Source organism: Nipponia nippon, unplaced genomic scaffold, assembly GCF_047370975.1.
Source record: "Nipponia nippon isolate SJK-2023a ecotype South Korea unplaced genomic scaffold, ASM4737097v1 scaffold_9, whole genome shotgun sequence".
NCBI lineage: Eukaryota > Metazoa > Chordata > Aves > Pelecaniformes > Threskiornithidae > Nipponia > Nipponia nippon.
The window spans coordinates 34,265,884-34,289,136 of record NW_028262413.1 but is presented as its reverse complement, the minus strand read 5'-3'; the positions used below and the strand labels follow the sequence as shown (position 1 = coordinate 34,289,136).

The 23,253-nt window shown below is 40.8% G+C and overlaps 1 protein-coding gene across 1 annotated transcript in view; it reads right to left on the bottom strand.

Annotated features, from left to right (window-relative positions):
* Positions 1-20,386, bottom strand: part of NEDD4 (NEDD4 E3 ubiquitin protein ligase) — a 62,784-nt gene extending 42,398 nt beyond the window's left edge. The window contains exons 1-5 of the mRNA XM_087743684.1: positions 20,274-20,386; positions 6,870-6,943; positions 5,136-5,214; positions 3,972-4,010; positions 3,471-3,524 (exon numbers count right to left, since the gene is read on the bottom strand). Of these exons, the coding sequence (XP_087599810.1) occupies positions 3,471-3,524; positions 3,972-4,010; positions 5,136-5,214; positions 6,870-6,943; positions 20,274-20,318 (291 nt within the window). The 5' untranslated portion in view covers positions 20,319-20,386. The remainder of the gene's footprint in view (positions 1-3,470; positions 3,525-3,971; positions 4,011-5,135; positions 5,215-6,869; positions 6,944-20,273) is intronic.
* Between the last annotated feature and the right edge of the window lie 2,867 nt (positions 20,387-23,253).

Sequence of the window (23,253 nt, the reverse complement as noted above, 5' to 3'; positions counted from 1 at the left end):
GTGCTGCTGAAAAAGTGCAAACAGAAGAGAACACTAGGCCATTTATACTTTTATAGGTCATACTACTAGATTTTTTTTCTGCTCCATGTTTATTTAACCTTTACTGTATTTTAAGCTAGAAGGCAGTAAAATTAACATTTATACCTCCTTCCCAAAAAAGAGCCAAGAATCAAATTCACAGTACCCTGTTTGCAAGCAACAAATTTGTTTTCTAATTATACTCCAGGGCTTACTTAACCTCCGTTACCTGAATTCCATTATTAGAATGCAGCAATAAATGAATACTAGCTTATTCATAAAAAGCCAACAAATACAATAGTTCATTTATTTCATTATGCTTTACCAACTGGACTTCTTCTAATGTTATATGTTTGAGGGGGACTGGGATGGGGGGGAAGAAGAGGAAAGGAAAATACCATAAAAGATTCTTCTGGTCATGGTTTCAAAAAGTTACATTTGAACTTCAAGCAATATATTAAAAAAAAAAAACAAAACACCACACCACACAAAAAAAAAACCACAACAACAAAAAAACCACCTTAAGATATGTAAGTGAACAGGAAAAAATGCCTTTCTTAAAGCTCCTTTTCTCCCTAACAACAAATTTATTAATAGCACAGTTTGTAACCCGTTAGTGTGATACGCAACAAATTGCAACCACTTTATTAGAGATACTGCTTTTAGTAAAAGAAAGCAACACTTTCTCCCCCAGCAGATGATCTGAAAAGTTTCTCCAATTTTACTAAAGAAACCTCTAAGCAATTGATAAGCTGACATACTTTGGCAACTCAGGCTTAAGATTTAAGTGAAATTTCTCAACATGTTGCTCTTCCTTAGGTATAACTGTATAGGTATAGCCAACCAGCTACAGCTTCCTTAGTCAACATAAAATGGCCTTTAAAATGCAAAATTCTGTCTTGCTGAATCAGAGTTGACATAAAAATAAATAAAAAATTAATAATTTCTAAAAAGTATCAATAGCTCCATTCAAATCTTAACATCATTGACTTCTTCAGTATCAATAAGATTTTGACACTTTGTTTGAAATATACATAATTGTGACAAGTTATTATTGTAAGACAGGAAGAGACAGCAAAAAGTTATCTAGTCCCTTCACTGGCCCATCTCGTAAGTGATCTCACTGTCCTTCTTGACAGATTTTTCTAATGTGTTTTTAAAGACAACCATAATTGAGGACTCCACAAACTGCTCAAGCTCTTTGTTCTACTCATAGTTTGCAACAAGTCAGCAGAACAAACTAGATTTACTGTTACCAAATCTAAGACAGGTGATCTCTGAAAACTTTTAAAGCTATTACAGAAAGTTTTTAAAACTCCAGTTGCTGGTGATATAACCAATGCAGCAGGACTTTGAATTTAAGCCTAATATTGAAGAAGGTAAGTTTTGGGCCTGGTTTTCAAGAAGGCAACATTTCTTAAAAACAAAAAGGCAGAGATTTCAGGCTTCGGTTTATTCCCAAAAGTTACAGGGAATAAAAGCACTTGGGACAAGTTTTTATAAAGAGTAAATTATCCATTGGGAGGACAGTCTCACAAATGTAAGAGAATTTCAGTTTTATCAGCTTGCTCAATTCTGGAGTTTAAACAGTCATCCAATAGGTAGAAGAAAGAAAGGCTGATTAATACTGAAGCCCACTAAAATAATGGAAGATGAAACACATTCTGATCATAGCTGCGTATCCCAGTGAAAGAATGCAAGGCACCTATGATTTCTGACATTTGAAGATGACTTAATAGAAGTGGGGGAGCTTGTCAATGCTAAACAACAATCACAGCTAAGGCAACAATTTGACTTATTTAAAACAGCTCAAGACATCTGGGATAGAAACTTAAGTGTTTCTGAGAGCAACCTAAAGAGAAATAGGGAGACAGCCTTTTCCACTCACCAAATGAGATGGAAAAGATGAAAAATATTGGGGTTATTGTAGAACTATACAGTGACTGATGAGGTCATGATGCTTTGATCTCTAAATATAATCATACATAGGAAACAAAGCACCATTTTCAAGTTGATGCCAATAAAATGTTTTATTGGTTCCTCTCCCATAAGCAAACAGGTCAAACAGCTTATCTACTCTAGATTAGAGAAAGAATGTTAAGGAATTCTCTTGGCGGAAAGCACAAAGAAAGCATTGGCCTTCTCCCAAAAAAATCAGGAACCTGACTTTCTCATCATGCCTCCTGGCTTCCAGGAGGTGGCAGTAATGCTCCAACGACTAATGGACAAAGTACTTTTGACTTCATGAAGAATACACTGTAGCCCATAACACCATGTTGAGCTGAACATCTGAGCATCCTGAAAAAACATATTCAACTTGCCACGTAAGCCACAAATGCTGATGATTCCCTTTAAAATTGTTTTTAAAAAAAAGACACCATATTTGAACCACTTGGGACAGGTAATACCACCAGTCAAGAAGTAAATGGTTTGGGGACTGTGTGATGCCTATAACCAAGAAACAAGCTTCTTCTTTCTTAAATCTAATTATTCTAGACAGTTTGTACTTATATTTACATACATTTTCACTCTTCCCAACTTTAGCAGAGCAGCACCTCCATAAAAGATACAACGGATTACCGAATATATGCAGAAAGCATTAGGAAAAAATAATAAGTTCTTCATAGCCAACACACTATTCAAGCACAAAGAGATTCTTTATAATGGCTATCAGAATGAAACCATGTTTGGAGTACAAACTAAGGAGTGCTCAATCCCTCCTATTAGTTTCAAAGTATTGCAGAAGGAAAAGGTATATATTCCAGTGAGAAGGAATGTCTGAAGCGGCCCTAGGATGCAAGTGTCGTTATTGTACTGCTACCAGCCTTACTCATTTACAATAAAACGTACAGACAGAAAGACAGGCAAGTAAACATCTTCACATGTAAAATGAGAGCATAGTCAGAGGAGGAGTTTTGATTTCACTGAGAAAATAAATGCACAAGCTATCCCTATCATCTTACTTACGACCTGCCATTCAAAGAGTGACACCTACCCACAAGATCACAATCCACTGTCCACTTGTTAAGATTTCCAAAGAAAATGCACTTGTTTTCTTTCATGCTACTCCTCACACATTGACAAAGCTTCTCACACTGTGTACAGAGATACCTACATTTTCAGTACTACTTTGTCTGTGGGAAAAATAAACATTCAATGCGCAGCTTTCAATACCACCAAAGAACTTGGCCATATCATTAGAAAAGCACTATAAAAGAATGATGCTTTTATGAGTTAAAGCACATCAGAAGTTAAGAATAATAATATAACTGCTTCAGAGCATCCCAAAGTGTGGTAATGTCAGATAAGTTAATGAATTAGGTCTGCCTTTAGCTTTAGGTTTCATTACAGAAGATTGATCGGTGTGTTTTTTTTAGTCCATGTTGAATCCAGATGAACTTACTTTCATTCAAGTCTTTAATACATTGCAATATTAACACAAAAGGACCTACCAAACGGTTTTCATCAAATACTTCAAAAAGGAGTCTGTGTTTCTGAGGATTAACCTAGGAAAGAGAAATACGTTAATAGTTAAAATATATGCTGAATTCCAGCATTTGTCTTCAGCAAAATCTTTATGTTTATGCAGGAAGTAAGAAATACATAAGGCCTAAATTAAATAACAAATCTACACCTTGCTGCCATTTCACTATGCAACACATTTTTATCGGAACCAATAAGCCAAGACTGGTGCTATCCCAAACTGTTTTTAAATCCATGCTCATGCTTTTAAACATTCATGGAATAAAGAAGATAACACCAACACTGAAAATTTAAGTCTGGCCCAAATAAAAATGTTAACAAATGTATTTCTAAGGAAAGCAGCTTGTGAGCATTTTTGAACAATAATTATAGGCGTATTTCTGATTTTAAGCTGAAGTAGTGAGAAAACACTTTTCTAATGTGTTAATATAATGTCCAACATAGGTAGTAAGGCTGTAAAAAACACTTACTCTAAATAAGAGTTCTTCATTCCACTTCGGGTTTAAGGACTATATGGAGGGGGGGGAGGGAAAAAAAGGGAAGACAGCATTGGTTATAGTGACAACTCTGTATCGGTGTCTTTTTTGATGTTTTACATCTGTTTTATCCCACGTAACAATCCACTTAAGAAGAAAGTACAAAAGCTTTAACCTTGTTATTGCAGGTGTAAGTCATAGGAGTCTTATACTGTTTAATACAGTGTAGAATGGAGACAATTTACGCAAGTATTCTCAGATTTTGGCTAATGCCACGGATGCAGAGAAGGGCTCATTATACACTCCAAATAAGTTAATTTATGGTATGTCTTCAGTAATGATCACTGCCTTCTCCTCAGTCCACTATCCACATTGCTCACATACAAACATATGTTAATCCTGAAACTGAACTCTTGGCAAATGAAAAATCTCTCAATAACGTTATCTAGACAGACCAGGCACAGGTGGGCCAAATACAATATAACCTGCTCAACTAAACACATCTTTCAATTGTGGCTATTTTTAAAAATACTAGAGTTAGTTTAGCTATGATGAGAGTTCAAAGTAACAATTATCAACATGAAGGGAAAACACGAGTGATCTCATAAATCACAGCCACTATCTAAGAACAATGATTTGGAAGAGTACTCTCCCTCTCACATATATTAGATCAACTAAAAATGAAAAAATGTATAAGTTACCAGTACTAACACAGACTTTTTCCTGCAGGTATTCTAGAGTGAACTGTGCAATTTGATGTTGAAACACAAAAAACTGTATTTCAAATATAAAAAAGATAAAAGTTGTACAGCAAGAAAGAGAGTTAAAAGTTGCATGGCAAGAGAGAGAGATTCTTATATCATTAAAGATCTCAGAAAGTCAGAACAATCCAGTATGTCCATGAACGATGTAGTTTTGAATCAATACTCACCCTATATTCCTTAGTGTTTCTTTACCTTTTGCTAAGATTATTGAAGGGAAAATACCAAAATAATGCCATGAACAGAGAAACAGAGTAGATCATGGAACATTCCTTTCCCCACGTCCGTTCACTCAAGTGACATTAATTCTCGTATTTCCTGTAGTATTAACTTTTCCTCTAGTGTCTGATTAAAAAACAAACAAAACCACCACACCCACAAAGATAAGATGGCTAACCTTTTTAATAGTTTTTGTCTGAACACTGGTAAGGACTCCATTCACTGGATCATACACTGTCACTTTCACATATGGGTCACTGGGAGGGGGAAAGAAAAAGATAAGCATGCTGCTATATATCCTTTTTTGTCAGCATTATTAGCACTTGAGTTTTAAAAGGCTTCAATTAATAGAAGCTATGAAACTAGGAGTTACAATTAGTTCGTTACAATTACTTTATGAACGCCATACACATTTGTACTTACAATCATTTTCTAAATAGTTTTAGAGATAAAACTAATCTAAATATTGTTACTGATTATGACCATACTAGCTATGCTATTATGTTCTGTATATCACTACAATTTGATTCTTTCTCTCACAGTTCTTATTTCATGGGAACAGATTTAATAAAACCTCATGCATTTCAACAAGACACACATGAATAAAATCAGTTGTGATATTAAAGTATTTGAAGTATTTAAGTACAGTAAGATTCGAAGTATTAAATCTCTTGTTTTTAACAATTTAAAACACCTGGAATTTGAGGTACTTCCTTGAACATGCAATATTTTTACTAAATGTTCTATCAGTTTCACGGAGTTTGAGTTTAACCTGAATTTTTCTGTTAATGAAGGTGTCCTAATACGGTTGCTCAAAATGGCCTACTGCCTCAGATTTTTCTTCTCCTTCCTGTGGTACAATAAACAACAGATTATATGAATATCTACTTTTCATTAACGAAGTCAAGGCATTCAATTGCTCAAACAGACTAGTAACAAAAGGTGACCAAGATTGTCTGCCATACAGCAAAAGAACATACGTTTTTTGCATATTTAAGTTATGATGAGAAAAGCTGCCCTATTTTTGTTTAAAGTAAAAAAACTGCATGCTAAAAAAAAAATTGAAGAGAGACTGTCTGGCTTTAGGGAAAATATGAATATCACAAGAGAAACTTTTCCAATGCTAAACTGATGTCACACATAACAATTTTGCTAGTGCTAAAATAACAGCATTCCTGTACATATGCCAAAGCAGCTGACAGCAGAACTAGTATGAAACCCATGAAACTTTTCTAGACCCTCTGTACACGGGCCAGAAGAAAAAGCAGCTTTAGTACAAGCTGCATGCTGCCACTTGCCAATTCTACAGGATCCTACAAAGCATTTCAATTACAAAGTCTGATCTTTCCTGTGGTAAATGTTAAGCCACTTTGATTGTTTCTTCCCTTATACAGATTGTTAACTTTTAAATTTGTACATACCCAGAGCCTGCAGCCACTGGCACGGGTTTACCACATCTATAGAATTGGTGGATGCTGTTCCTCTCCATATAATTTGAGTTGAAACAGTCTTGTTGCTACCAGTGTTTAGTGTTGTGTTTGTTCCAAGTCTTTAAAGCGCAGATGAGACAATTTTGATTGTAACTGAACTCTTGTTATTTTAGCTGCAGTCTACATGAAGTAAAACATATACCTGTATTTATCCTCCATGGCAGAACTATTTTACCATGCAGAGAATTAAACCTTCGCACACATTGTTTTGCCAATGCATAAGAGCTGTCCAAGTGACTCCTGGGCAAGGAAACAGGGTATCTTCATGTTTACATAGTCTCTGATCATTTTATAACGTTACCAGTTAGAACAGCTCTGATTTTTTTGGAGAGGCACAGCAGGATTTACTAAGATCTAAACAGCTGTGGAAAGAAAATAAAGCAGCAGCTATCCCTCAATACATTAACAACATATATTCTTACCTGGCTCCTAAGATATCCTTCTTGGCCAGGCCAATTCCAGCTATAACCTTCACCCTGACAATTTGCGTGTTCTCCTAAAACACAAAATAACATATTCAAGTTGCATTCAGATTTATTTTTCAGATCTACTTTTAATTTATAAAGCTGAAGTAATTATTGGCATAATTTTGAATTTACACTGAAAACTATAGACTAAGTAATATCAGAACAGATTAATAAAGCAGTAAAGAACTCTGGAAAAAGGCAAGAATAAAGAATTCTTGCACCTATTTTTATTTTACAGCACAGAGAGGCCACACTCAAAATACTGGGATTTCTGAAATGATGTGTCAGCAGGGTATGAGATTTTTAAAAACCAAAAAACTATTTCAGTTAGACATTATTCAAATTACAGCTTCACAGGAGTGACATAAGTGATTGCACTCCTCCTGTTAATTAATATAGCTGTGCAGAGTCTTACATGGCTCATCTGATAAGCTACTGAATTCAAGAGGGGGAAAAAAATCCCAACAGCTGTGACCATGTCAGAGGAAGGAGACAAATGAGCACTGTTTCTCTGGAAAGCAAAAAGCTTTACAGATGAAGGACTTTTTGTAGGCAATGGCTAGTCAGAGACGCTTGTGAGGAAAGCTGATCCAATCTAGGTGGTTAAGGAGTTAAAGAGATACCAAGAGCAATGGGTGAAACAGCAGATGTTGTCCCCGGGGCCTTCCTGAATTCCACATATGATTGAAAGTGCTTTCAAAAGGAGACACATAGGAAGCACTCGAAGTTTGCTTTATCATTGGTCTGCTATATGACCACAGGGCCGGACTCCCTAACCAATACAAATTGGAAGGGTTCGTAAAGCTAATGGAGAGAATTGTATGCTAATCCTGAGGCAGAGGCTACTGGCTAACAAGGTAAAGCTCAAAACAAGCTACTAAATAAAAATAAAATTTGGAAGAAAAAAAAAAAAAAAAAGAGTAAGCAAGTTTCTCCCACCCTCTGTAGTTAGAGGTGATTACCAGGGGACTGAGATGAACATCTACCACATCCACTTACTGCAAAACAGTCAATCGGCCAAGACAATTCCAGCCAAATCACAAGTCTTATCTTCCATCTTCACCTCAAAGAAAATTGTCTCCTACTAGGAAACCTAACAGTTCAGAAAAGAAACACCTAACAACCAACCTCATCCAGCGCTGACCACTAGTAGGTGCCCCAAGCTTTCAAAATTCTTAGTCATGATCAGGCTTTAATGCACATAACATTACCAATATGTTTTATGACAGCAATGGAACTGACCAGATTTAAGAAAAAATAAGTATAAAACTATGTTGGCATCAAATTAAGAAGAGCCATTTGTTAATATTTTTACATATCACAAATATCCTAAAATATCCACCCTTGTCTTACATTCCACAGCAGCACCCAATTTATCTTCTATCAAATATTTGGCTTCAGCGACATTCAACATCAGCGAGTTTCAGAGACTACTCAGGCTGAAGAGTACCATGTGTGCATCTCCGCTCTCACTGAGCACTTCTGCACTTCACTCAGTGCACCGCTACCCCCTCCCAGCAAGAGGAGGGGGTCCTCAGTCACAGCCCATGGGACCCAACTGACAGAATTCAGCTCCAGAAATGATCTCACTGTCTCCTTCTCAGAAAGGCCAAGAGCGGATGTTGGTGTAGGATACACTGCCCTAAAAGACAAATACCTTTTCTGGCATCTGCATTTAGTTGCTTAGACCACAAGCTTTTCTCAGTTATTCAAGCATGAGAAAAGTAAAGACAATTAGACACTTTTGGGCACAGCATCTCACAGTCAGGCTTAACAAGGCATCAACGTAGTCCACACGGGGGAGATCCCAGAAATAGGATCCACACTCCTCAGATTTTACAGTTGGCTTAATCACACCGTTTGTTTACTTATGTCATAATACAGATTTATCTGAATGGTATTTTACAAAAAGACAAGTTGCTTTGTACGTGACCTCAGGAAACTAGAAGCCACAAACCTGAGGGTGGCATGCTGAAGGTTGATTTAAACATGCCTTGCTGAAAGAGTATTATTTGTTTGGGGTCAGTGCCAAACTAGGACAGCTACAGGATTTTAGTTAGCCCAGCAGAACTAAGCAAGCTGACATCTGCGTATGAACAGCCATTTAGAAATATATTTCTAGATTAACAAAAACAGTTTAAAAAAATTCTGAATTGGTCACAACAATCTTCCCCGCAGATCTCCTTTTTCACTTTGACTTTTTCACTAACTGCTCTCACCCCCCAAAAACCCACCACACACCTTTTTGTGTATTTTTTATACTGATAGGTGATACTGAAGGGTCCACTTCTTCCTTTTCCAAGCTATAAAGACTAGAAACTTCAGGAAAAAAAACACGCTAACGTGCAAGGGCAATACTTAATTGCAAGAGATCAGGTTCCCCATTCTCTGGTCACACTAGTGCACAAGGCAGATCAGGAGAAATTCAGACAGCTTGATCCAAATGCAGTCAGAAGTGCCTTACACTGGAAGGACCCATTGTGCTACAACCCCGCACATCCTGAAGAGGCAGAGAGGCCTGCTGACAGGATACTGGTCTGCGCTGTGACCATACGACCTTTTGTCACCACTCACTGATGACAGGCAGAATTGCTACGGAACCGCTGCTACAGCTCACAAAAGCTGCCCCAAACACGCTGATCTCAGAAAGCGATGAGCAGCTGAGGAGTTCCAGGACTGTTTGAAGGCAATTTCATGCAGCCAAAGATTAGGCGATGCAAGCTCTGCATGGAGACAAAGCATCTGATACTTCATTCTGGCATCTACAAGGAATAAGTTCAAACCCAAAATCTCATGGTTTCAAAGCTAATTTTGAACCTTTTCTTCATTCACCTTGCTCAGGAGATCCTTATTTGCCCCCTTTGTAGCCACTTGTACAAGAAACTGTGGATCAGTAACTGCTTCTGTAGATCCACAGGCAGCTGCAGCCTGAGAGTGTTTTTGTGGTCCAAGACACACAGGCTGCAGCCTGTACTTCTATATTGACTGCAGACACTCTCAAGCTCGCCTTGCTACTCTTTTCCACCGCTGCGGTGCTTCCAGTGGTTCTGGTGGCATAGGAAGAGATAGGCACGTAGTCAGTAACCAGGAACACGCCAGCTATGTCTAGCAGCACTGCAGCTTGTCTAGGAAACCATGCTCTCAGACCAATTTATCTCCCCAAGAGCCTCTTCCTGGCCATAAATGCCTACCCGCGCTTCTGCAGTCCTGACATTAACTTGAAGAGGTCAGTCTGAATTTATTCCGTCCGTACAGCTGAAGAGACAGTTTTCACTGTTGCTTTGAACACACTAGGAGTCTTACAGGTTTAATGCCCTAGTCCCCAGCTGCTCTGTAACGCAGACATGCACTTCTGAGAGACATGCTCACACGACAGCCCATCAAAGGCAGCAGCTCTGGGCACAGAGTTGTACAGGGCGTGTTTGTATAGACTAGGCAAGGATGTTCAGCTTCTTTTGACAACATTTGACGGCCAGCCACTTTGGAGGCTGGGGAGTGGGGAAAAGAAGGGAACACAGTAATGGCCCACAACACAGCATCATACACAAAATACAGGCAGATCATTTCACCATTAAAACTGTGAACTGTTAAGCTGTTCCCTCTGAGAATACAAGCACCCCAATATGAATCAGGTAAAAACAGTGTGGGAAAAGAAGTATTTGTTAAACTACTGAATCTGCCAGGGAGCGGCTGCATACAAATGAAGTCCAAATGACACTGAGTGTTTATATCAGTTAGTCTGCTCCTAACAAATTCAAGGATAAATTATTTTTAGGGGTTATATAATATTTTTAAAGCTGAGGGTTGGGGTATGGGGCGGGGGGGGATAAGGCTACCACATATCACAGAGACTGAACTGTCCAAAAATTCTTGGTCTGATTAAGTCAGACAAAACATCCTTTACAGAGGTCAATCAGCAAGTTAGTTATCTTACTGGACATGAGCCGGCAATGCGCTCTTGCGGCCCAGAAAGCCAACCGTATCCTGGGCTGCACCAAAAGAAGCATGGCCAGCAGGTCAAGGGAGGTGATTCTGCCCCTCTACTCTGCTCTGGTGAGACCCCACCTGGAGTACTGCGTCCAGCTGTGGGGTCCCCAGCACAGGAAGGACATGGACCTGTTGGAGAGGGTCCAGAGGAGGGCCACAAAAATGATCAGGGGGCTGGAACACCTCTGCTATGAGGAAAGGCTGAAAGAGCTGGGGTTGTTCAGCCTGGAGAAGAGAAAGCTGTGGGGAGACCTTATTGCAGCCTTTCAATACTTAAAGGGAGCTTATAAGAAAGATGGGGACAGACTTTTTAGCAGGGTCAATAGCGATAGGACAAGGGGGAATGGTTTTAAACTAAAAGAGGGGAGATTCCGACTAGATATAAGGAAGAAATTTTTTACAATGAGGGTGGTGAAACACTGGAAGGGGTTGCCCAGAGAGGTGGCAGATGCCCCATCCTTGGAAACATTCAAGGCCAGGCTGGATGGGGCTCTGAGCAACCTGATCTGGTTGTAGGTGTCCCTGCCATTGCAAGGCCGATGGACTAGATGACCTGTAAAGGTCCCTTCCATCCCAAAGCATTCTATGATTCTACTATGAACTTCTAGGTTTTATCATTATTCTATTGTTAATCATATCAGTATATTCTAAGGTACATGTTCAAGATTAACCAGTCAAAATAGCTGGGTCTGCTTTTCACAATCAACGAATCTACTTACTAACAGATAGCATGTAACAAGATGATGAAATAGAAGGTTTCTGAGCTGATATGTAGACAATCAATAACAAAAGCTTTAAAGGCAATGCCTGCCAGTTTGTGATACTTTGAACTGATCGTAACACAGAAACCCTTTTTATGTATGCCTATTAAAACAGTTTTAAAATGTGTTCTCTACACAGCAAAGCAAGAGTCAAACTAATAAAGTGCCACTTCCAGAAGGTGATAGTGCCTCATTTCCACAGAAGTCACTGTGTATCTACCCAGATTCAATGAATACATATTAAGGTGAGAAGTTCTTGAACTGTTCATTTTGGGCAAGAAAACAGCATTTGGAAAGAAATTTCAAGCTTTTAAGGAGTTTAAAACTTGGTCACAACTTTGTCAGAATAGAATGGTCTTACCTGGGTTACAGCTGTTTACAGTCAATGACTATAAAGGACAGGTATTAACACTGACCATTCTCACCCCCCTCCTTCCCAAATTCACATGGTAGGAAAATAACACGAATGACAACTGGAAGAGTGACTCCTGCTTTAGCAGTGGAAGTCCAAGACAGAGCAGAAGACAGAAGAAAAAGCAGATGCAGAAAGAAAGGGTGAGAAAGAAGGCATAAATAAAGAAATTACGACATGGTGATGACTATAATACAAAACACTGAACACAACAGAGAATGATGATAAAGTGTGATCCTCGTCTGAGTCTCCAAAGACAGACTCCAGCCCGTAAGCGTGCGCACATGCGTGTGTACATATGCATGTATGTGCATACCGCCAGAGTGCATTGCCCGTTCCACGGACTGCAAATATTCCCTACACAAACTAAAGGTGATAAGATTCACAACAAGATTACAACAAAGAGTTGTAACTTGTCACCTTACAAGTTTTAGCTGCTGCCTACACCCAAGTCAGGGGAGGGGGGGGAAAAAACACTCAAGATTTTTCATTGAAACACTATAGCGTGCATTGAAACGCTATAATGTTACACCAGCAAGAGGCGTAAGAGGCATTTACCTTTGCCAGTCATTCAGGTCTGCAACATCCAATAATTCAACTACAAATGTATTACACTCCTAACTGCTCTCCTTCGCTTGAAGCGGTAAGACAAAACACATAACGTGCTACTATCTAATTCAGTGGCTACAAAGGCTCTCTCTGATGTCAGTGTAAACACTTCAAGTCCAAACAATTTTACAGGAGTTTTCAGCAAGTTGCAATCCGTTTCTCAGGTTGAACAATTCCTGACACATCCCAAACCTCCAGCAGGTGACTGATTGGAGTCAGACTCAGATAAACAACTACCATACAGAAAAAGCAGTTTGACATGAGTAAGATACATATAAGATTCAGATAAATTAGAATAATTGTATCGCAATAGAAAAGTTTTTAATTAGGAGTCGGGTTCTTCAGAGTACATATTTGATTAGTATTAAAAAATTAGTTTTATTGGCTTTCCTATTTTAATCTTTGGTTCAAGTTTTGGTTTTGATTTTCAATATACTTCTACAGAAGAGACGCACACAGGACGTAAGGAAACACCAAAAACAGGATGGTAAATTTAATGTAAAACATAAGATGGTAGTATCTGCTGGACTACTAGACAGCTTTTTTTGAGGAAACCAATATAAAAACGTCTGAGCAGTCTAACAGAGAGCACACTTTGTAGTAAACATCTGCTCTAGGCAATAACATCCTGTTATTGTTTTGTTCCAGCTAGACAGGTCAAGAATCAACTACCACTAAATCAAGCCAAGAAAAGAGCATCGAAGGATATTACAATGATAAAACCGTCAGCAGCATCACCTTTTAAGATTCTGGTAATATCAGGAATTACACATTAAGGCTTTCTTAAGTTTCATAACATTTCTGCATATAGTGCACAGATAAAAAGAGAACAGAAAATTCAGCTTCGGGTATGTGCAGATAAGGCAAGCTGAAATAAACATACCAATAGTTTGGAAGTTCAAAACTGAAACCAGTAAATAGCCTGCCCAGTGAAAGAGCATAAAAAGGAAGGGATGTTCAACAGGCTGAATGTGTTCTACGTCCCATGTAGAGCGGTCCCTCCCATCCCATCTACTGAGGTCCAGAAGGTCAGTAGAGGGGAAGGAAAAAAAAAAAAAAGAGATTATAAACTATTATACAGTGTTCTGCAGTGCACATCTACACAGACTGCTGACTTCATTAAGGAACAACTATAAACAGCAAGAAAAGTTAGGACACTTGCATGGGTAGAAGTACACTAAAGCCAAGACCCCATTAAAGAAATAAGTACTAACGTAAGAGAGACACACCATGAATGTATAGTTTCTTTTACAGCGTGCTTCTCAGATCTGTGAGACATCTTACTCAAGGTACCCAGCTTCACCCTACTAGTAGCTCGTATTTCAAGCACAAATCATTGATTAAAGACCGACATCGTCACACAGAAGGCTCTGAAGCCTGGGAGCAGCTCAGAAACGATGCTGAAAGTTAGAGCTAAAGTGACTACATATTTCAGTTGAATAGACAGCTTCCTGTATCTGCCAATTTTAGTAGTGACACTGCTGTGTTTCTCTAAGTTAAAAAGCCCATATCTTAGCAAGTTTCCTAGCCTGTATCTACCATTCAAGAGCACTTCTTTCAAATTGCATTAAAAGTTTGGGGGTTGTTTTGTTTTTTACCTTGAGATCATTAGTAACCATAAAAGTTATGTTTGAGTGTTTCACAACAAAAACAAGTTCCTTAATGGCATTTACTAGAGCGATAAGCAGTCTTTTCATCTCAAATAAATCTTTCAGAGTCTGAATAATTAAGGATTTGGCTCTTCCATTACCTACACTGAGGTTAGCACAGAATGTTTTCCCTTAAGCGGTCCAGAAGATATTGACATCCTTCACCTGTCTAACCTTAAAAACAACATTTAAGAACAGACCTTCCTCATATATTATAGAGAAAGAGGTACTAAGAATTATAATAAATTCTGTAGATTTTAAACAAAAAAAATCCAACACATAATTATAATATCAGGCTAGCTAAGAGCACTTATATATGCTATATTCAGCTTAAGCAATTCCAGAAGGGAATAGATACAAAGTTGACAGCATGAGAAATAGCCCCAGTGAAGTTATTGTTGAAACCTACCATCTCATTTGAAAGAAAGCATTTCCCACAGAACGGTGAGCCTTAGCTGAAGGAAAGTAGTTCCTGCAATATTCAGACCTTGCAAGTGAGGCACACATATATGTTAGGTGACCTCTAAGTGATAAGAAGTTTTGTTAGCATCACCAGTTCATTTCACCAGGAGGCAGAAAGCGGGAAGGAGACTTTGCCATCTTGACCATTCCTTCACGACCCAGAGAGTACTCTCCTCCCCCTCTACAGCGACCAACAGAGCTGAACCATTTTTCTTTGAAGAAATTCTCTCAAAGCAAGCAAAACAAGATTTAGATTCAGGAAGATTCCTACTATAGGACTACATTAATCAATCTTGTAAACACCATGAAAGTCATTAACTTCCACTTGCCAGTTACAGTCCAGTCTTACTAACTCACTAAAAGAACTTAAATGTTAGTTGTACCATAGGACCATTTTGTGTTCATAAATAAGGAAGTCTCATCCTTCAAGAAATGCTGGATGTTGCTACAGATTGTATTTAACACCTCTGTTTGATTACAAATTAAGGAAAAGATTCAAGAAGATAAGAGTCCACTAATGGAGTTATCTGTTTGTCAACAGAATTTCACTTTAAAAAAAACAAAACCACTCCAAACCAAAAAAAACACCAAACCACTTTTCAACATGTGCAACCCAATATCCAGTCACGGTCAGTGTTTGTCAGTTCAGTGTGAAAGGAAGGCTTTAAAAAAAAAAAAACAACCAAAAAAAAACCAAAAAAAAAAACCACAACAACAACAAAATCCAAGGTACCTAAGATAGCTTCTGGAAACCATCAGACCTACACAAATTATATCGCTGTTCAAAAAAAAAAAACAAAACCAACAAACACCAACCCACCAACAAACCAAAACAAACCCAAAAAACCTCCCAAAACCCCAAACCAGCAAGCATCACCATTTCTACAAGTGTCTAAACTATTCCAGATACACTGGATTCCAGATCACGCCTTGCAATGGGCAAGTCCTTCACAGCCTAGAATAAATTCAGAGCATTTCTGAAGCACAGAGGCATGCATGTCTATTTATTTTTTTCTATTTGAGCGCCCCATATAAGAACAGAGTCAGATGGAGCAGACGTCCAGCACAGAGGTGCTGGGGAGGCCATAGGGTTTGAACAGGAACAGAAGCAGTGGGCTGCCTAAAGCTCAGGCACAAACGAGCCAAACAAAATTACTGTTTTCATCAGAAGTAATCCAGAGAAAGACTAGTCCATGTCAGTCTCCAAAGTAATATCCAAAAGATTTCTGGTCATCAGCATCATCTCTAAAATATAGCAATATGAGAAGGGTTGTGGGGTAAGGTGTGCAGAAGTAGAGAAGACAAACCATGTATCCAAGACATTCAGTTCACCAGCAGCAAGCTAGATAACCATAAACAACCTAAAGGAATATAAAAATGCACCTAAAGCTTTCCAGAATGAAATACCATATGATTATGGGAAATCTCATTTGACCTGCACAAAACAAGAACACTTTCTACATAGGACAGCTCTCAAGGGACTGAGAAATCTAAAGTGGCAAATGCATACAAGTGGGAAGCTTATTTTTGCCTATGAGAAGTTCCCATTACTAGTTTGATCCCTGAAACAGATCAAACGTAACAGACACAAGAGATCAAAAGATCTAACCTACTAGCTAACCTACATTATTTAGGCAATACAAAAAGAGCTAAGCAAAACAAGAAAGTCCTTAATTCAGGCTGGGAGTGCAAGAACTCTGACATATATAAATTTTTAAATTAAACTGGCTATGAAATACATGCATACAGACAAGTGGCATCATTTTATTAAATGCCACTCCAAAGCCCTACAGCGCAAGCACGTATTTTAATAGAGAATGGAAATAAATACGCTGTCGTTCTGGACAGTTCTTAAACAATTACATTTTTAACCCAGCAAACCACTGAAAAGTAAGTCCTTCTGTAACCAAAGAAATAACAGAGCATTAGCTGAGATACCAACGATTCTTCCTTTAGTCTTTGAAAAATCATTCCACAATTACTGTTAGAAAATGCTGTACTTAGTATTGCAGTCAATTGTCACAAAAACACAGTAACTGGAAATGAATAGCTCAGTGTCAGAAAACGCTTGATCAAAAGTGTTTAATCTACAGAAATCCAAGTCCTAGCAACCTGATAGTTTTGTATTAGAAAGTCCCTCAGCCAAAAACCCTGTAGCTAAGGACACCCCACTGCAACAAGCCCATTTAAGAGCACCAGCAAAGTTACCACTGCTATGACAGCAGCAGCCGGTGTCTCAGTCCACTCCTGTGGATCTGAACCAACACTTACAACTGTATTCAAAGGTAGACGTATCCTGAGTATGCAACAACAGGCAGAGTTACCCACTTCACAGGTCAAGACAAAGTCTGCAGCACTTGATGCACCCAACTTATTTTTTCAAGCAGCCTGAGGCAAAGAGCACTGTGAGAGAAAGTCTGACCTGGAGGTGGGAAGTATAGTTTAAAGCATTTCTCTTCTCATTAAAAAAAGTTAATGAGAAGATAAAAAGTCATTTTTAAAAATGTTATTAGAGCTTTTCATTTTTCTGCATTGAGATCAGCTTTGTTTGATTTGTTCATTTGCCTTCTTTCTATATACTATCCTGCAATGTAAAATAATTCACAATAAAAAAATTCAGAAATGTGATCAACATTCAGTTTTAGTCTAATATTGTCCCTGGATTATATTATTTTTAGCTTGTTGTTGTATATTCCTCTCGTTAGAACTTTTGATGATGGGATCATAAACTATTTCTTTCTAAGAGACAGACACTGTACTAAGTAAACAAAATTGGTATTGCTCACAAACTACTATTTTGTATTTTCTCCTGTCTTCGTTTTTCATCATGTGACCCCAGACCTCATTTTCCACACACTGCTAAGACCCTGCTCTGAATATAGAATTATTAAGTTTTCCCCATTGACTTCTCCAGTGCTCATTATTTCAATATCCAACTAAATCATAAGAAGTCCTATGGGTGTCAGAAGGATACAATATCCATTTTATAGAAGAAAAACTGAACCAGAGAAATTAAGGACAACTGCATCTGCTAGATTCAGGCACTGAAATTCAGATACCTAAATACAGCATATACAATAATCCACTGTATTCACAATAGCCTCAGCTACAGCTTCCTTTTCATCCCAGCTTCTTCATCATTTTGTTTGTGTCAGCAACATCATATTAGCAATCCTTTATTAAGTCCAACTGACTAATACACCATTAACCAAGAAATCTAGAATAAATGCATAACTTGGGGGGCAGGGGGGCAAGAGGGGGAGGAAAAATCCACGCTCTAATACCGTATTCAACTGCCTCAACAATTAGACCAACTTCTCACCTTCCTTCCTTATTTTACTTACAACTTATTTACAATTATTATATTTACCATATAATTGTCTGCAATAGCTGCAACAAGTAAAGAGGTTTTGCAGACAACACCACTTTCTTTTCCCAGACAATTCTGAATCATACCCCACACAAATCCATCTTGCAGAATGGGTCACAGAGCAGCCCTGGGGAAGCAGCAGTGTGCAGGCATAAACTATGAAAAGCCTGCAAAATGAGGGTGGGGGAGGCTTTTACAGAAAACTCCCTGATGCTGCTTTCTATATGATTTGGGTTTATGACTTGGTGTTTTTGTTGTGACTCTGTGTAAGCAATTTCCAGATTTAAACTCCGGGAAGACAGAAGCAGAACTGTAGTTTCCATTCTAATACCCTAGGCAGAAGCAGCTGGCAGCAGATTTCCTATAACCCTAAGATCGTTTGTCATTTGTGCATGCAGAATCACACATGAAAACTATGAAAAAAACTGAGCAAGTTCTTTACATGTGGATCAATAAGCACCAACTGAATATCAAAGTCTCTGATCATAAACAAACCGCATTTTTCACATTTGCAACTTGAAGAAGTTTGTGTAAGCTTTTGAATTATGGAAAAAGTTGGATCTGATGGATTTGTTACATACTCAAACTTTCTCCCCCTCCCCCTAGCTGTTCCAAAGGAACAAGTTCATGTTCAAAAGGATGGAGGGAAGATCAGAATTGTTCAATTTTGACCAGATTTCAAAATATTTTCCCCGTAGCAAGGGAGGCTAAGAAACAACTAAACTGACCAAAGTTTAATAAAGTTAAAATAGAGAGCCCGAGGCATGGAATGTTTTAGTTCAACTAGACAGCCTCAAAAAGTTACTAGCAACTGAAAATAGGGTCTTGCAATGGGAAGTGCTACGCAACCCTTGCAGCATGCTGTGCTAATTTTCTGTTAGAACTTGTATACAATTCAAATATTAAGATAAAGGAAAAAAAAAAAAAAATCATCTGAGAGCTTTATAGTTACTTCTCCAGAAGTAAAGCAGAACTTGAGAAAGAAAGCCATGCTAACAGACTAGGAATAATATTTCATAGTTTTAATAAAGTGAATTCCTGCTAAGGATGCAACAAGTGTGCAATGACACAGAGATCATCACCGCCTGGACACAAAAAGAGCTGATCAAAGACAGTCTTGGTAAAATATCCTGTTGGCTCAAAGACTGACATTTCACACAGCTCACCAAACAGCTTTCAGATGGATACAGCTTTTAGTCTTCCTGTACCTGCAATTAAAAAAAAAGTGACCTTCTTTCTTCTTGATAAAGTTAACTATTTCATTAATATTCTGCCCTAGGCACAAGCCACAGTTACAGTACGAAAGCCCACCCCACCGGTCTACCCCTTGGGGTACCGTAACCGGTACGTCAGTATCAGCCACCTTCCAAAGACCCACGTGCTCAGGAACTACCACCTCATGATAGAAGTCGCTGTCGAAGTCACTTTCAGCTACCACACGAGTTATTGCAAAAAGACACTGAAACGCACACAAGATTTCATATTCTCGCTAACGGCAACACAGAGAAAAGCACCACCGCTCAGGCGCCAAACCACCTTCCGTACAACGTTAATCCACGCACCGCTCCGGTGGGTCAAACACTGCCTGTGACAAAGCCTGCAACAAAGACTTTATTCTTCAGTACTGAGGGAGGGAGCGGGGGGAGAAGAAATCCCGCTTCGCCCATCCAGCACCGTCACGAGGAAGTTGCCCAACGCAGGCGATGTCCCCGTCTATAGGGGGAGGCTCGCACGGCTTTCCAAAAGCAGCCTAGAGACAGGAATGCCGGTGCTAGGAGACACGGCAGCCGCCAGCTTACCGCGCTCCCCGCCGCCGCCCGGGGCCGGCCCGGCAGCCGGTGCGGAGGGGAGCTGCCACGGGGGCGCCGGCCCCGCGCCGCCCCGCTCCCGGGCGGGCCCGCCGGGGCCCCCACCTCACCTCACCGCACCCCGCCCCTCAGCCCCGCTCCCCCACCCCGCCGCCACGCCAGACCGCGGCGGGCCCGCAGGAAACCCCCGCCCTGAGGGAAGACCCGCCCGCCCCGGCGGGGAAGCCGCCGCCCGCCCTCCGCGGAGGAAGGAAGCGGGAAGCGCGGGGGGGGAGGGGGGGGGGGCGGTCGCAGGCCTCACCTCCTCGCCCGGCAGCCCGAACACCTCCACAGGAGAAGCCGCCATGGCCGAGCGGCGCGCGCTCCCCGTCGCCCCGCCGCCGTGTTTACCCGCCGCCGCCGCCCCGCCGCGCGGCCCGCCACCGCCCCGCCCACAGCCCCGCCCACAGCCCGCCGCGGGCGCGCGAGCGGCAGCCGCCCCCCAGCACCACCGGCGCGGGCGCGCGCCCCCGTCCTCTCCCCGGCCCCCCGCCTCGCCTGATTGGCGCAGAAGCCCGCGCCACCGCCCACCCGGGAGGCGGCAGCGCCTCCCGATTGGCTCTCGCTCCGCGCCCCGCCCGGAGACACGCGCCGCGCGGGCAGCCCGAGGGGGCGCGCGGCCCCCGGCGGCGGGGCGGGCCTGCCTCCCTCAGCTCCACCGCCCCTCAGGGCGCCCCGCGCCTGTGGCCGGCCTGCCGCCCGCCCCGGGGGGGCGCGGGGACGGCGCCGTGCCTGCCCCGTGCCCTGCTCGAGGGGCGCCCCTGAGCTAGGTCATGGGGCGAATAAAATCGTTTTTCTAAAAATTCTCCCTGTGGTTTACATCGTCCGGGTCTTTCCCACATCTCTGAGGGCCAGGCACAAGCTGTGGGAGCTCTTGCCTAAACCCCTTGCATCCAGGGAACCTTCTGGAATTGCAAAAATTTGGGGAAAGCTGAGAGGAAAAAATAATCGTTGTCAATGTGCAGAAAGGACCTTGCCTGCCAGGAGGAGGTAGTGCTGCCTTCCAGGGTTCTGGGAGGAGGAAGGAAGTCCCCGCTGTGTAAGGAGCTGACCTGACATAAGACCCAAGCAGAGAGAATGCCAGAGGAGAGAAAAAGATAAACTGTAAAAGCCTTGCCTGAAATCAAAGCGACAATGTTGTAAAGACTTCCCATTTTCTCAAAAGAAAATTCTGCCTCGCCACCCCTGTTCAAACTTAACAAGGGGTATAGCAGCACGTTAGTAAGGGAGCATGACAACATTTCGGCTGAATGTTTCAGGTCGTTCCCAAATCGCCGTTCAGTGGTGCTTCCCAGCCATCACCCACGCTCCCTTTGGAAGGACCTGGTTCCATGATGGTTTTGTAAATGGCTTGAATTCACGCTGCCTTCAACAGCTGCCGGTGAACCACTCGGGAGTCCCTGCCTGCCCACTGGCCTTCCCAGCCAGCAGAGGACAACAGGAAGAGCTGTGCTAAAAAAATTACAAAGTAGGGTGTTTTAGTCTGAGTTTTGTAGCCATAAGCCTTTCTACAAGCCTGAGCCAAACTCCTCCAGGCACTGCACAGCCTGTGAGTGCAGAGAACATACATTCGTCTTAGGATGAACGTGTGGAAAATCACATGTGTCGCTAACAACGAACAAACGTAGCAGCACCTGTACAAGCAGGGAACCAGTGTCTTTCGCCATCTTTCAGCTCCCTCGTGGCCCCTCACAACTTGGGTGACCTACTTCTCTCATCATCAGGTGAGAAACTACCCTTTCCAAAACAAATGCAGACCCAGGCTCAGTTCTTTGAACTGTGCCCCAAGCAGATCACAAAACACCCAGGTAACTAACACCTCCACGGGCTCAGGCAAGCCTGTGCCCGTTATCACACACACTTGCACTCTCGTCCCAGGGCTAGCTGGAGGCTGCAAGGAAAAGCAATCTCAACAGCAACATCAGTTTGTGCATGTTCCAAAAATCAATGTAGTGTATTACCTAGGAAAAATCAGGTGAGTGACTGAGAAACACACGAAGTGCCATTTGGGCAAGTGTCTTCATAGTCATGATTGTCTATGAATATGAACAGCTAGATTTACATGGTGAAACAATGTCTTTTATTAGACCAATGGATAAAGTTTGGAAAAAAGACCCAGATAAGCTTTTGGGTAATTCAAAAGAAACAGTCCTCTTCTGTTTCTGGATTGAGCCTCTGGACACCCAATGTTTCTCTCCGGTTCCCTTCACTCAGTCTTGCCTACAGCACTCTCCCAGCATGAGTTTAGAGGCTTGCCCAAATTTAAGTGGGAGGTTCCTGGGTGACAGCCAAGCAAGGAAAACTTGCCTAAGTTACAGCAGGCACGATTTCCAGGTCCAGTTACTTTGTGAAGCACTTGTTTCTGTGATTGAGACTGATGTTTATTAGTAAATTGTTCTTACAGCTTGCTAGAAAAAGCATGTGGGTTTGTGGCTGTTGAGCATCAATACCTGGTTTTGCAGTGCTGCCTCTTACACTCTACTAGAGTGTAGGAACCATGTCAGACAGAAAGCATCAGACCCCCAAAAGTTTATGGTGTTTTTTTTCAAAATTGCATTGGTTAGTCTAATAAAAGATACTGGTTTATTTCTCCCTATAAGTCTCCTACTACAGCATTACTGCCACTTGCCTGAACTCTGCTCATCTGTTTTTCCGCAGTCTCAGTTTTCTGTACACTAGAAGGCTATGAGGAGAAGCACCCTCAAGCATCCTGAAGTCCTGTTTAACAAAGGTTTTGTTTGTGAATATTGTATTAGCACATTAGTTATTGGGCTTTTTGGTAAGACATCAAAACTGGAACATTAAATTCTGAGTAACGTGTCATTTCAATAATTTTGAAAGTTGAAATAATGCCCTTTTGAAACTTACAACAGGGCATTAGCATATTCAATTTGTTACATTACATTTTTTAAGCAGCAGAGTGTAACACCAGCCCCAAATAAGATCTCACTGATTCATTTTTTGTGTGGAAAGACCACTGGCTATCCAGAACATGAGTTACAACACAGTCAAATCCCAAATCCATAAGTAGATGACCTGCTATCAACAAGGCTTGTGTTTCTGGGTTTGTTACCCAGAGGCATCCATATGCTAAGATAAGATCTATGTGCATTTTCAATGGGATCAATAGTTATCTTCAATGTTCCAGCAAGACATCTAGCAGTTCACTCAAAATAGAAGAATTTTAAATTAAAGTATTCTTTTACTTAAAAACAGGGGAAAAGAAACCACAATCTGTTTGT